The 12,395-nt window shown below is 39.1% G+C and overlaps 1 protein-coding gene across 4 annotated transcripts in view; it reads right to left on the bottom strand.

Annotated features, from left to right (window-relative positions):
- Window positions 1-6,756: 6,756 nt before the first annotated feature.
- The window catches only part of ZBTB14 (zinc finger and BTB domain containing 14), a 27,586-nt gene continuing 21,947 nt past the window's right edge, over window positions 6,757-12,395 (bottom strand). For 2 of the 4 annotated variants that reach the window (XM_021711052.1, XM_008055378.2), the window contains 3 exons: window positions 12,073-12,102; window positions 11,329-11,412; window positions 6,757-9,934 (listed from right to left, as the gene is read on the bottom strand). In XM_021711052.1, coding sequence (XP_021566727.1) covers window positions 8,588-9,934; window positions 11,329-11,331 — 1,350 coding nt within the window. In that variant the 5' untranslated portion in view covers window positions 11,332-11,412; window positions 12,073-12,102 and the 3' untranslated portion in view covers window positions 6,757-8,587. Of the gene's footprint in view, window positions 9,935-11,328; window positions 11,413-11,897; window positions 11,917-12,072; window positions 12,103-12,395 lie in introns of those variants that run through there. The other 2 variants (XM_008055380.1, XM_008055379.1) reach the window with 2 other exon arrangements.

The following is a 12,395-nucleotide window of genomic DNA, read 5'->3' as shown; positions in this document are numbered from 1 at the left end:
CTACCACGCCCGGCTGATTTTTTGATTTATTGTAGAGATGAGGTCTCGCCTGCCCAGGCGGGTCTCGAACCTGCGGGCTCAGGCAATTCACTCACCTCAGCCTCCCAAAGGCATGAGATTACAGGCTGAGCCACCGAGCCTGGCTAAGACTTATCTTCTTTTGGGTGCATCTCCAAAGGCTGAGAAGGCCCTTCCAATAGAAGCAGGAAATCCCAGGTTTATTTGGATTATATCAAGTATGGTTTGCTAGGAGTTGTGACAGTTTGCATGGAATTATCCACATTCCCTTCATTTTGAACTGTGGCAAAAACTTGAGAGACGACCAGCCTCTGAACACCCCTCTCCTACAACCTCTCATATGTTGAGAAAAGCCTGAATCTTGTTCACCTTCAATGCCCATTTGGAGTTAGAAATGTGGAAAGCTTAAATAATTATGATAAAAGTGCCTTGAGGGTGTTATTCCAATGAATTAATTACAGAATAATAGACCTGAATTCTGAAATCACATTAAAGACCATCTTAAAGAATACCCTCTTTTAAAAGAAGGAAATGACTCAGGCAGGTCAAATCAGTTGCCGGAGCTCACAGTATGTGAACAGCTGAGTGGAGACTTGAAATCCAGGTGTCCCATTTTTTCGTTGATTGATTTACAGAAAATAACACAATTATGCTATTTTGTCAGGTGTAAGAACATTCTATAGATTATCTCATTCAATTTTCACAATATTATTATTTAATTTTACAGATGAGAAGACTGAAACCTAGAAAGGTTTAATAACTTGCTCCCAGTCACTCAGCTAGTGATAGAATCACACCCAGGCAGTCTGAATCAAGAGCCTATACTCTAAATCACTATATTATATCACTATATTATATACTCTAAATCACTATATTATATCGAGCATTTTGTCCTCAACACAAACATTTGCAAGTTTTGCAGTAGAAAAGCAAAACAAACAAGAAACACTAGTTTTAGAGATTTTTAGAATCAGAGTGCAGTACCAAGTTGAAAATAGTTGCTATGGAACAAGGGTAGAATGAATATTGGAAAATAACTAGAAGATAGTCATATATAGTAAAAATTTTTTTAAAGTCAACAAATTTAGGAACTCAAAAGTTTTAAATTCAATCTTTCAAATCTTAAGCTTTTATGTTAAAGTTTTAAAAAGAGTCAAAAGCTTTAAACCAAATAAAAAGATTCCATACATACTTAAATACTCTATTTCAGACTACTTGTAATACAATCACCAGAATGAAAGAACCTAGGTTTGAGCTTCTTTTTTGTCTACAAAATGAGAATAGTAATACCTATTTCATAATATTGTAGACTAATTAAACTGTAAAGCGCTCTACAGATGCCAAAGATTATATTAATTAGCATATAGTCCAGTTCCACCGTATTGCCAAAGTTAAAATTATTTTCCTATGCATTATTGTATCACTTTTTAAAAAGACATATGATTTCATAACTAACAGAAGTTTGGGAAAATAATGATTAATTATACAGTCCCTAAAATTAATTCACTCCCTACTGTTTTTCATTCCCTTTTCTCAAACCCATATTTTATTACAGGGTATCAAGACTATTAAATATAATGTCATGTACACTAATGCCAACTGATCCAGTAGCTTTCCAATCTGATTAATATTTCCTGTTTTATATTGACTGGAAGATTACAGAAACAACAGAATAGCCAAAACATTACACATCTTTCATTTAGTTACATGTAAACAGTCTAAGAATGAAAATAATAAAGTTCCCCAAGTGTTAAACTTCTAACCATCTCTATTATCTTGTCTGAAGTCAGTAATATTTTAAATCAATTATATTTTAAAGCTAAATTTATCATCTATTATGTATAGAAGGTGAGTAGTATATCTTTTCGAATAAGTAACAGTGGTGTACAGTGGGCGGGGAATTATCATTTGCATTTGAGCAAAAATTAAGAAAGATGATGCCACTAGCCCAAGGTGGTAACATAGCCTGAAAGCAGTGAAGGTAGAACCTGAATCCAAGTTTTCTAACACCTTTCAGAGAAAGAAAGTGGTTGAGGAGGGGAGAGTATAGGTGGAGAGATCTCACATAGAAGACCATTGATAAAACAGAATTGTCTTGGTCCAAACTAGATGGCCTTTGGTTTTCTGGGGCTTCTCTGACTCACTGCTTAATGGAACATGTGAAGAAACCTGACTAGTAGCTTTGTGCTACATTGCAATCATCCTTGACATTCTACCTACAGTTTCCCTATTATTTGGGGACAGACCTGAAGTAAGGTGAAACAATGTTGATTTAGTATGGGCTTCTTGCATGTTGGAGAAATCCATCTGTCGGGACCAATTTAGTAGAGACCTAGGGGCAGCTGTCTGCATCAATGCCTCTATCTCTTCTCCAATGCCATCTGCCAAACAGCAGACTGAAGACAGTAAGGATGTGTGCAGGGCCACAGCTGCACATTTTGTGGTTTGAATCCAACAACATGGTGACTAAGGGCCCAGGCTCGGGAGGCAGATGGTTGTGTCTCCTGTCTTGGCTCTAATGGGGACTTGACATTGAGCAGAATTTTTAACTTTTTTGGATCTTGGTGTTTTCACCAGTAATAATAAGTACCTACCTCAGAGCTGTCCTAAAACATAGAGATTGTGTATATAGTGCCTGGTACCTGGTAAATATTCAACATATACTAGATTTTATTATTAAAATCCTGATTCTCTTAGTTATCTGTCCAGTGACTGAGGCTCAAAGGGAAAAGTAGAAGCAAAAGAAAAAAAGCAATGACCAGTAAGAATCACCTACCAAGGGCTTCTGGCCTCCAACTAAAAGCAGAAAATGACTCCACTCTAAGTTTAATAGTATAGAATGCAAACGCCACCACAACGACAAGCAACCTGAGGCGATCTAGAACTAACAGAAGAAATATTTTTCCTTTTCAGATTTCCATGGACTTACTTGCTATCTTTTCTTATTCAGATTCTCAACCTTAACCGGTGGGTGTATGCTAAGGGACCACCTGGGGACTCTTACGCTGCAGGGCATACCTATTTGCTCATGGTGCTTTCTCCTTTAAGACTTTCTGAGCTATTTTATTTTATTTTATTTTTTTGAGTTGGAGTCTCATTCTTGTCACCCAGACTGGAGTGCAGTGGCCGCTCCCGGCCACCGCAGCCTCGACCTGCTGGGCTCCGTCGATCCTTCCGCCTCAGCCTTCCGAGTAGCCGGAACTACAGGCGCGCGCTACCACGCCCGGCTGATTTATTTATTTTTTGTAGAGATGAGGTCTTGCTGCCCAGGCGGGTCTCGAACCCGCGGGGTCAGGCAATCCACTCACCTCAGCCTCCCAAAGGCGCGGGATTACAGGCTGAGCCACCGAGCCCGGTTTTCTGAGCTATTAATATCCTTGCCTAAAGCTGTTGAAAGCCCAGGTTGTCATTCTTTTTTATTTTTTTTTTGAGTTGGAGTCTCACTCTGTCGCCCAGACTGGAGTGCAGTGGCACAATCCCGATCCCAGCCACCGCAGCCCCAACCTGTTGGGCTCCGACGATCCTTCCGCCTCAGCCTTCCAAGTAGCTGGAACTACAGGCACGCGCTACCACACCTGGCTAATTTTTTAAAAAATTTATTGTAGAGACGAGGTCTCACCAAGTTGCCCGGGTGGGTCTTGAACCCTTGGGCTCAGGCAATTCACTCACCTCGGCCTCCCAAAGCGCAGGGGTTACAGGCTGAGCCACCAAGCCCAGCGCAGGTTGTCATTCTTTACTCCTCTGATTTTCTTTCATGAGTCTTTCTTGACGCCATCCATTATTTTAAAGAAATATACATACTACCATTCCTTTTCTCAAAATTCAGTATCAGTGAGGGAGACTAAGAATCAGTCTATGGACATGGTAATATTTAATAGACATATTTCTTAATATACATTCAAAAGTCATTTAAGAAGGTTTATACGGTACCACTAAATCGTGACAACTTATTTAAAACCTTTAACTACTTTCTAAAGTTTGTTCCACGAACTGGATTAAAATACATACAACGGATTTTTTTTTTTCTTTACAGAAAAGCATTTTGTACATTGATCATTAAATTATTTGTAAATCTTTGTAGAATTTTTTAAAACTTGGAAAGGTCAGCACTCCATCCTGGACAGTAAGCTCCAGGAGGGCAAGAATGGTGCTGGTCTTGCTCAGTTTCCAGACTGTAGCCCAATGCTGGGTACACACAAGGCTTTCAATGATTTGTTGATTCATATAGTTTCAGTCTTACTCTGTAGAAGGTACTTTTTGGGTAAGATTAATAGAAATATCCCCCAAAGATGAGCAAAGTGATTCAGAAAACTGTGATTCTGGAATTAAAAGGAAAAATTGGAATTCTTGGGTAGTCGTCTAAACCCCTTTGGGAAAAAGCAACAGATCATCCTGGAATTTATACAAATGAGAAACGGAACCGTTGGCTGCAGCCTGAGATACACCATTTTAGGAGAGCATAATAGGAAAAAAAAATTAATGCAAGATTTCACGTATGAGACTCAAAAGTCAGCTCTCAAAATTGCAGTTCTGGTTGTGCCATCACAGATGTTCCCAAAGACAAGCAGGAGGCCATCCAGAAACCAGTGCTTACACTTGACTACACTCCAGTGGTCTACTTTAAAATGTACAAATTTTGCAAGATTACAAAAACAAACAAAACTCTAAGATGAATATGCAAGTTATAAGACCAAAGTCACAAATGGATTGAAGCTTATAGAAATGGCAAGATACACACAGCTTCTGTATGTTCAGCTAAGACTTAGTGAGGTATAGGTGTACAGTTCACGTCCAATGATTGTAGAAATGACAGATGATAAAGGCAAGAGAGAACTTCAAGTTTGTTTCTGTCTGGTCCACTGAGAATGTTCTTTAGGAGGTGAGGAACATGCATGGTGCACTTAAAAAGTAGTAGGTGCTATGCTGTATATTTTATACTGGTTATCATATTCATCATCACAGCAGACCATGAAGCAGCAATCCCCACCACTATTTTAGAGATAATGCAACTGAGGATCGGGGAAGAATTTGTCTGAACTTACTCGTTAATTGATGAGCAGAAGCAGGATCCAAATCCAAGTTTGACTAAAACCACGCTTGCTCTTTGCTATACTATTGACATGAATATTGGCAACTGGAATTATCTCTTGAAGAGATAAGCACTAAACTGCAGAAATCGGTCACAACCCAGATAAATTACATCCAGTGCCTTTGAGATGAGACCTTTAAAAAGACATGGATAATAGGTAGTGGCAAAATGCCACTCTCAATTTTTTTTTTTTTTTTAAGACTGCATAAGACTGAGAGAGGGCACACTTGCCCTGCTAACCATGGGCCAATCTTTTTTTTTTTTTTTTGAGTCGTAGTTTCACTCTGTCACCCAGGCTGGAGTGCAGCCTAGCATGCTCACAGCCACTGCAGCCCCCACCTGCTGGGCTCAGGTGATCCTTCCACCTCAGACATCCAAGCAGCTAAAACTACAGGTGTGTTCCACCACAACCAGTTAATTTTTCTTGATTTATTGTAGAGATGAGGTCTCACCAAGTAGCCCCGGTTGGTTTTGAACCCCTAGGTTCATCCAGTCCTCTCACCTGGGCCTCCCAAAGTGCTGGGATTATAGACGTGAGCCACCATGCCCAGTCTCAACCTCAAGTTTTAAGGATCCTTTAGTCCTGGTACGCCAATCTCTTCTGAAGTGATGTAAGTAAATGCAGGATTAACCTTATTTTGAACATTTGCCAGAAGGGAGATTTCCAGTTACAAGATGAACTTGCGAGAGCAATGTGAGAGTTCTCCATTCTCTTTCCTGAAAGTCAGTTCTCTGACTCCTCCTATGACTCAGAACTCTCCACTACAATCCTTATTATTATACTAGCTCTACTACACTTACACAGTAGGCTTTTATCACCACTAACAGCATTACTACAGGAAAATGAATTCCATCTTCCAAATGAATGACGGACGATACCCTTAAACAAAATAACCCATTAAATTGGAAACAACATAAATTTGTATTATTTTCCCTCATCTCCATCTTTTTTTCCTAACAAAATAGAAGGAATTTATATCAAGTTCACATGATGTACTCTGCTATTTCCAACAATTCTAAATTAGTGATCAAGTTAATAGCAGGCAAGTTACATTAAATTTAGACTTCCTAAAATTCCCTTCCCCAATCAGTGCCCATACAATACAAATTCGGCATAAAATCAATACCAAGTTTGTGGGCATTCTCTTTGTACAAAGAGAAAGTCAGTGATTTATAAATCATGAAAAGGTAGTAATGTTGACATTTAGACTTTCCTTTCCTCTTACAAATTCAGAGTAACCACATTTCAGAATTAACTCCCTATGGTGTTTGAGCTACCCTTAAAGAATCTAACATGATGGTTTCACTCTCCAGCCGGGTGTGAAGAGGCAGTGTTACTAACCAGGACCCAGCAAACAGGAGAAGCAGCCACCAAACACACACATATTCTACGAACCCAGTATCAGTGGTAGAAAGAACACAAATATATTTCATGTGGGAAATAGACCAAATGATAAATATTTGCATAACAGAAACAAAACTTTCTTTTTTAGGTTTACCACCATGATAGTGTGAGTTCAATTGGAGTTAATACCACAGGTTTGACTTGCAACTCTCTAATGCCATGATGCGGATAGTAAAGAAAATATATTTTGGTAGAATCACGGATGTGTAGAAGGAAGGTTGCTATGAAAAAATGAAAACAGGAATGATAGGAATATATTTTCTTTTATATATAAATATGAAGGCCCAAAATATGGTTTGTTGAAGTAGGTATCGTCAAGATGTTAAATTATTTTTCCTTTACTTTGGTTAAGACAGCCTAGGAACAACAATCAGTTCCCTTTCTTCTAACAGAAGAAAAACACAGTGACGGGACTACTTTCAGAACAGAATAAACAACTTTCAAGAAAAAAAAAAAATTTAAGCTAAAGTAAACATTTTACTTAAATAATTTGTTTTAAAAGACAATATCTTCATCCTATAATCTTGGGCACAACATTCACCAATTTAAAAAATAAAATTTCTCCCACAATAGTAATTACAGGTGTTAATGCAACAAGCTATGAAATAAAATTACTTTAATGTCTTCTTTAAAAATCCTAGCAACCAAAAATGAATTTGAAAAGTTGACATCTTATACAGTTCTACATATTCTAAAATAATTGACTAATACTTTGTTACAGAACATAATTCAAACTATCGTTGGCATTTCAATATATTTATAAAGAAATGGCTAAAAGAACATTTAGTACACCAAAACTGGAACAGGGTTTATAAGTTCTGATTCACGGCCATGAAAAGGCAATCAACTTCTATTTAAAACTGTAACCAGTGATGAAATATACTTCAAAACATAAACATTTGGTCTGACAATCTTTAATATTTGTTAAAAAGTCTGATGTTTGTTGCTTATGGATGTCATTTTAATCTAGTGTGCAAAAAAGGTGCAGCTGTCTCCTTTTGCTTGAAATACATAAGACCAACACGACTATTTACACACTTAAAAGATTTTAAATTTATTAATTTAAATGAGCATATTGTATCTCCTTTATGGATAAACCATGTGCCCCAGAGAGCCCAAAAGCTTAATGACATTCTGTAAGCTACACAAATGTATTTGAAGAAGCATATTTGTTCTTAATTTTGAACTGAGATAAAAATTCAATTTTAAAATCAATTAATTATTTTAATCTAGGAAATCTTGTAATAGTTGCACATGTAAAACCTTGTCTGAGAACCTTTTTTGCTCTCTCACCATTGGTCCACTCCACAAATTCTAGCTGGTGCAGAGTGGCAATGCCCCAAATTTGAGAAACTCAAGAACTCATCCACAAGACTACCACCATCCTGGTGGGTTTGTTCAGCTTTCAGTATGTTGTCACTTCAGCTTTTGGGGTGAATACAGAGCAATCAAAATGGATGAAGAAACATTTCAGCAAAGCAACCATTATTTGTCCACAAAACAGTGAAAAACAGTGATATAAAATTAACAAACCAAACACAAATCTAACACCATTCTGCATCTCCAGCACTTGTTTTCACATCTGTGCAGTGTTCTTGGTCAACCACCCACCAAGATTTTCTGCATCTATTTGAAGTACTTTTATTAAGTTATCAAAACTACTGTTTTGACCATAAGTCACATAGTATTGTGATGACTAGGAAATCAATTTACTCAATTATTACTCTGTGCAGGGCACTCACCAGTGCAGTGAGTGTACAGGAATTAAAAATAGAAGTCTCTCACTTCTAAACTGAACACGGGAGTCCTCAAATTATAATCATAAAAAAGAAGGGAAGGGAGCTTACTGGCAACATTAATACTAGACACCAGGCAGGACAGTGAAAATGGTTTGGTCAGAACTGAGGATTATTTCCTTGAAAAGTTTAAAAAATACCTAACCAAGCACTGCCGTAAGTCCAGTGAGTACAATGCTCCAAACGTTTCCACAAAAATATAGTAACTGGTGTTCATTCATTATGATCCACGTAATCTCAGTCTCTGCTTCCCAGACAAGTGTTTCTGTTCCATCAGCTCTAGCTACAGGCTATCGTTTCTAGCTGCTGCTCTGCTTCAGCAGCCATGGCTGCTGCCTGCAACTGTTCTGTCTCGCTTTGGATGGCACTGGGGGTAACCTGCTTCCTTTCGCTGTGCATGTTGTTCTCGTGCCTTTTCAGATCAGAGGCCTTGGCAAATGCCTTGGTGCAGGAGCCACACACAAAAGGCTTTTCCCCTCTGTGTCTTCTTTCATGATCCTTAAGGTGGGACTTGTGTTTGAAGGCTTTGTCACACATGTGACAAGCAAACGGTCTCTCGTTACTGTGAACTCGCTCATGCTTCTTTAAGTCTGGGGCACGAATAAAGGATTTTCCACACACCTCACAACTGTAGGGCTTATATCCTGTGTGGATTTTTAGGTGCTCTTTCAGGTGAGCCTGTGTGGTGAAACCTTTTGTACACATTTCACAAACAAATGGCCGGTCTGCTGTGTGGAGTTTTTCATGCTTCCTCAATCTGCCTTCGTCAGAAAACGTCTTACCACACGCCTGACAGGCAATCTGCTCCCGATGGTGACCGTAAAGCAAATACTCAAATTTCATGTCACTGGCGGCTGTTGTCCAGCCTGGTGTCTGTTCGTCTTTCACTTCGCTCATCCCATCATTAAACGTTAAGGCTTGAGGGGTCTGGGATCCCAAGTCCTTTGATTCTGGGGTCTCCATGGATTCCACTTCCTGGCCGTAGCAATTGACTTTCCGAACTTCCTCACTCCCCAGCTCTTTCAAAATCGCTTCCTGTACCCTGAGCGTGGTTGTGGGTGACTTGCCGTCCTCCTGACTCGGGGGCGTGCCTTCTACAGTGTCATCAGAGGGACTGTCATCCTGATCCCCAATTTCTTCTACATCATCATCCTGAGTGTCAGTGGCGTCTCCAATGGGGCGATTTATTTTGAGGCAATACTTACTTTTGGACTGGCCGTTATTTTCATCGGGACTAGATACATCACGCTTCTGGGAACAGAGTTTATCCAAAAATCGGATACCAAGAATCTGACCCGATGACATCATTAAGTTAACATCCTCTTTTTTCACAGAAATCTTTGCAGTGTACATGTAGTTCAGGACCTCTTCAAATATATCAGAACGAAGAAAGTCTATTTCTATTACTGAAGAACTATCAACCTCAAGCTTCTTGAAAAGCTTTTTAAAGTAGGTGCTGCAGGCGGCAAGAACACATCTATGCGCTCTGAATTTCACATCCTCAACCACAATAGCAATATCACAGAATTCTCCTTCCAGGCGTTGTTCATTTAGTGTTTTCAGAAACAGAGTTTTATGATCATCGTCATTATATTTAATGGTTTCAGACATACTGATGAAAAACTCCTACAAAAAATTTTTTAAAAAAGCAAGTTTAGTGATTATAAATAGTACTTTTCCATATAGAGAACACAGTCAGACTTTCATTTTTTGATCAATTTTTGGAAGCTAACAATTTCAGAAAGTTGATGTTAAGAGTGATCATGAATATGAGCAAACTTACAGATTTCCATATTGTTGCTTTTAGTTATTGTCACTTTACTAAGTATTTGCCTAGTTATAACAATAACAACTTTCACTGAGCACATAATACATGCCAGGCATTGTCCTATGTAGCACCTCAAATGTCTTAATTAGCTGCTTAATGTTGAAATAAACTTAAGAAGTAGCTATCACTATTCCCAATTTATAGACAAAGTTAGAAACCTGTCCAATATTCTGTAGCTATTTTGTGGAGAGATGAACCTCAAATGCAAGAAATCTAGCTCCAAAAACCATGCTTTCTGATAAGAGGTAATAATGACAAATAACTCAACCTCGAGTTTTTGGGTTTTTTTTGAGTTGGAGTCTCACTCTGTCACCCAAGTTGGAGTACAGTAGCATGTTCATGGCCACCACAGCATTGACCTGCTGGGCTCAGATGATCCTTCTGCCTCGGTCTTTCAAGTACCTGGAATTACAGGCATGCGCCATCATGCCCGGCTAATTTCTCTTGAATTATTGTAGAGATGAGGTCTCTCCAAGTTGCCCAGGTTGGTCTTGAACCCATGGGCTCAGGCAATCCTCTTACCTCGCCCTCCCAAAGTGCTGGGATTTAGGTGTGAGCCACCACGCCCAGCCTCAACCTCAAGTTATAAGGACCCTTTAGTCCTGGTATGACACACATACTCTAATTCCATTTCCTCTAACTCTATGGATGGAGGATTCAGTAAGACATCTAATAGTGTCTTCCTTGACAGAAGAAGCAAATCTAAGGCAGAACTAGAGAGGGACAATATTGCCAAAAGATTCGGTATTATCTTCTGGTTTTTCTGCAGCAGTTTTGGGCCACTTCTGAAAGAGGGTGAAGGTTAATCCGACCCTAAGAGAATCAAATGGCATATGGGAAGATAGTAATGACTGGCTTCATTCTCCCTCGATGACAACCTACTAGATAAAAGTGTCAACAGCATTGAATGTACCTGCTAAGTGCTGTGTTTTACAAGCAAAATAAATTTAGGACTGGCATGAAAGACTTCTGTCACCATGTGAAATAACTGATCATCTTAAACCAATGTGTTCTATATGTTTTCTTCTCAAAAAACATTGTGTTACTATTATTCAACAAAATACAAATCTGAGGAAAATAAACATTTTCCCTAGAGAAACAGAAGTGTTCATGCACAGCACAACTGGTATATATATTTTAAAACAAACATCAAATCATTTCGTCAAGATTTAGTATCCAAAGTTATAGTTACCATGAACAACTCAGGCTATTATCTTAATGCCTGGAATGCCAAAATCTTCAGATCAGAATAACTCTGATCAGGAGCACGCCAGACCTACAGAAAAAAAGGACAAACAAGAATGAGGCAGGATCTTCGTCTATCCCAAATCCTAAACCAATAATGTCTTCAAGAATTGATTTTTTAAAATAAATGTTCTGTTCTGCCTCTTGTGCATGTACCCATTTACAGAGTCGGAGAGGAGGCAGGTGGCTGGCACATGAAGTCCAGTTGTGAGCAGATGTGGACTAGAAAAGGGAAGGGCCATGGCTCTTGGGCATGGAGGGGCTGTGAGATGGAAACTGGAAGGAGGGGATGGAAAATCACTAAGGGATTTCTCCTCACAAACTAAGTTTATGTCCACATTTGTACAGATGTTAATGGCTACAACGATGCAGAAAAAGCCAGTAAGTGTACTGTGTCCCTGCCTCCCCCCACCCATGTCCTGCTGGGTATGTAACCCTCTACATTTTTCTCTAGGCTCATATGGACATAGAGAAGTATACATATCTTTACAAATAAAATTATAGAAGCACACATACCCAACAGTTAACATGGGAGGAGAGGGAATAGTTGCTTTTTCCTCTCTGCACCTGTGTGATGTAGCACATACTTGTCTTTAAGACTGCAACTGAGAAATCCAGGTGTCTTTACCTCTATCCCTACGGGGGGAGGAGGCTCAAAGAACTTTTAGCTTTTGTGAGCTTTAACTCTTACCGGAGGAACTCCATCCTGCAGACCCATATCCTGAAAAACATAAAAAGTTTCCTCTACTGAACAGTGACCACACAAATAAGCTGTTTCGTGTGGTAGGAGCAAAGGACTGGGCTGTAATAGTCTTACACAAAAACTGTGGTACAAGACCCCAACCCAGAGAGCAGTATCTTAAAAACAGAAAAGTTGTCTCTACAGAAAAGCAAACACACTACGGAGTTGCCTAGTGCAGAAAGGCGGTTTCTTATCTGCCTAGTATGAGGGATGGGCAAAATTATTTCCAAGGACGCTTCTGACTTGATTATTCCAAGTGTCTCTGCCTCCCT

The sequence above is a fragment of the Carlito syrichta genome, unplaced genomic scaffold, assembly GCF_000164805.1.
Source record: "Carlito syrichta isolate Samal-C Ts95f unplaced genomic scaffold, Tarsius_syrichta-2.0.1 Scaffold301835, whole genome shotgun sequence".
In the NCBI taxonomy this organism is placed as follows: Eukaryota; Metazoa; Chordata; class Mammalia; order Primates; family Tarsiidae; genus Carlito; species Carlito syrichta.
Note: the sequence above shows the minus strand (reverse complement) of the source record. Positions and strands in the feature narration are given on the sequence as shown.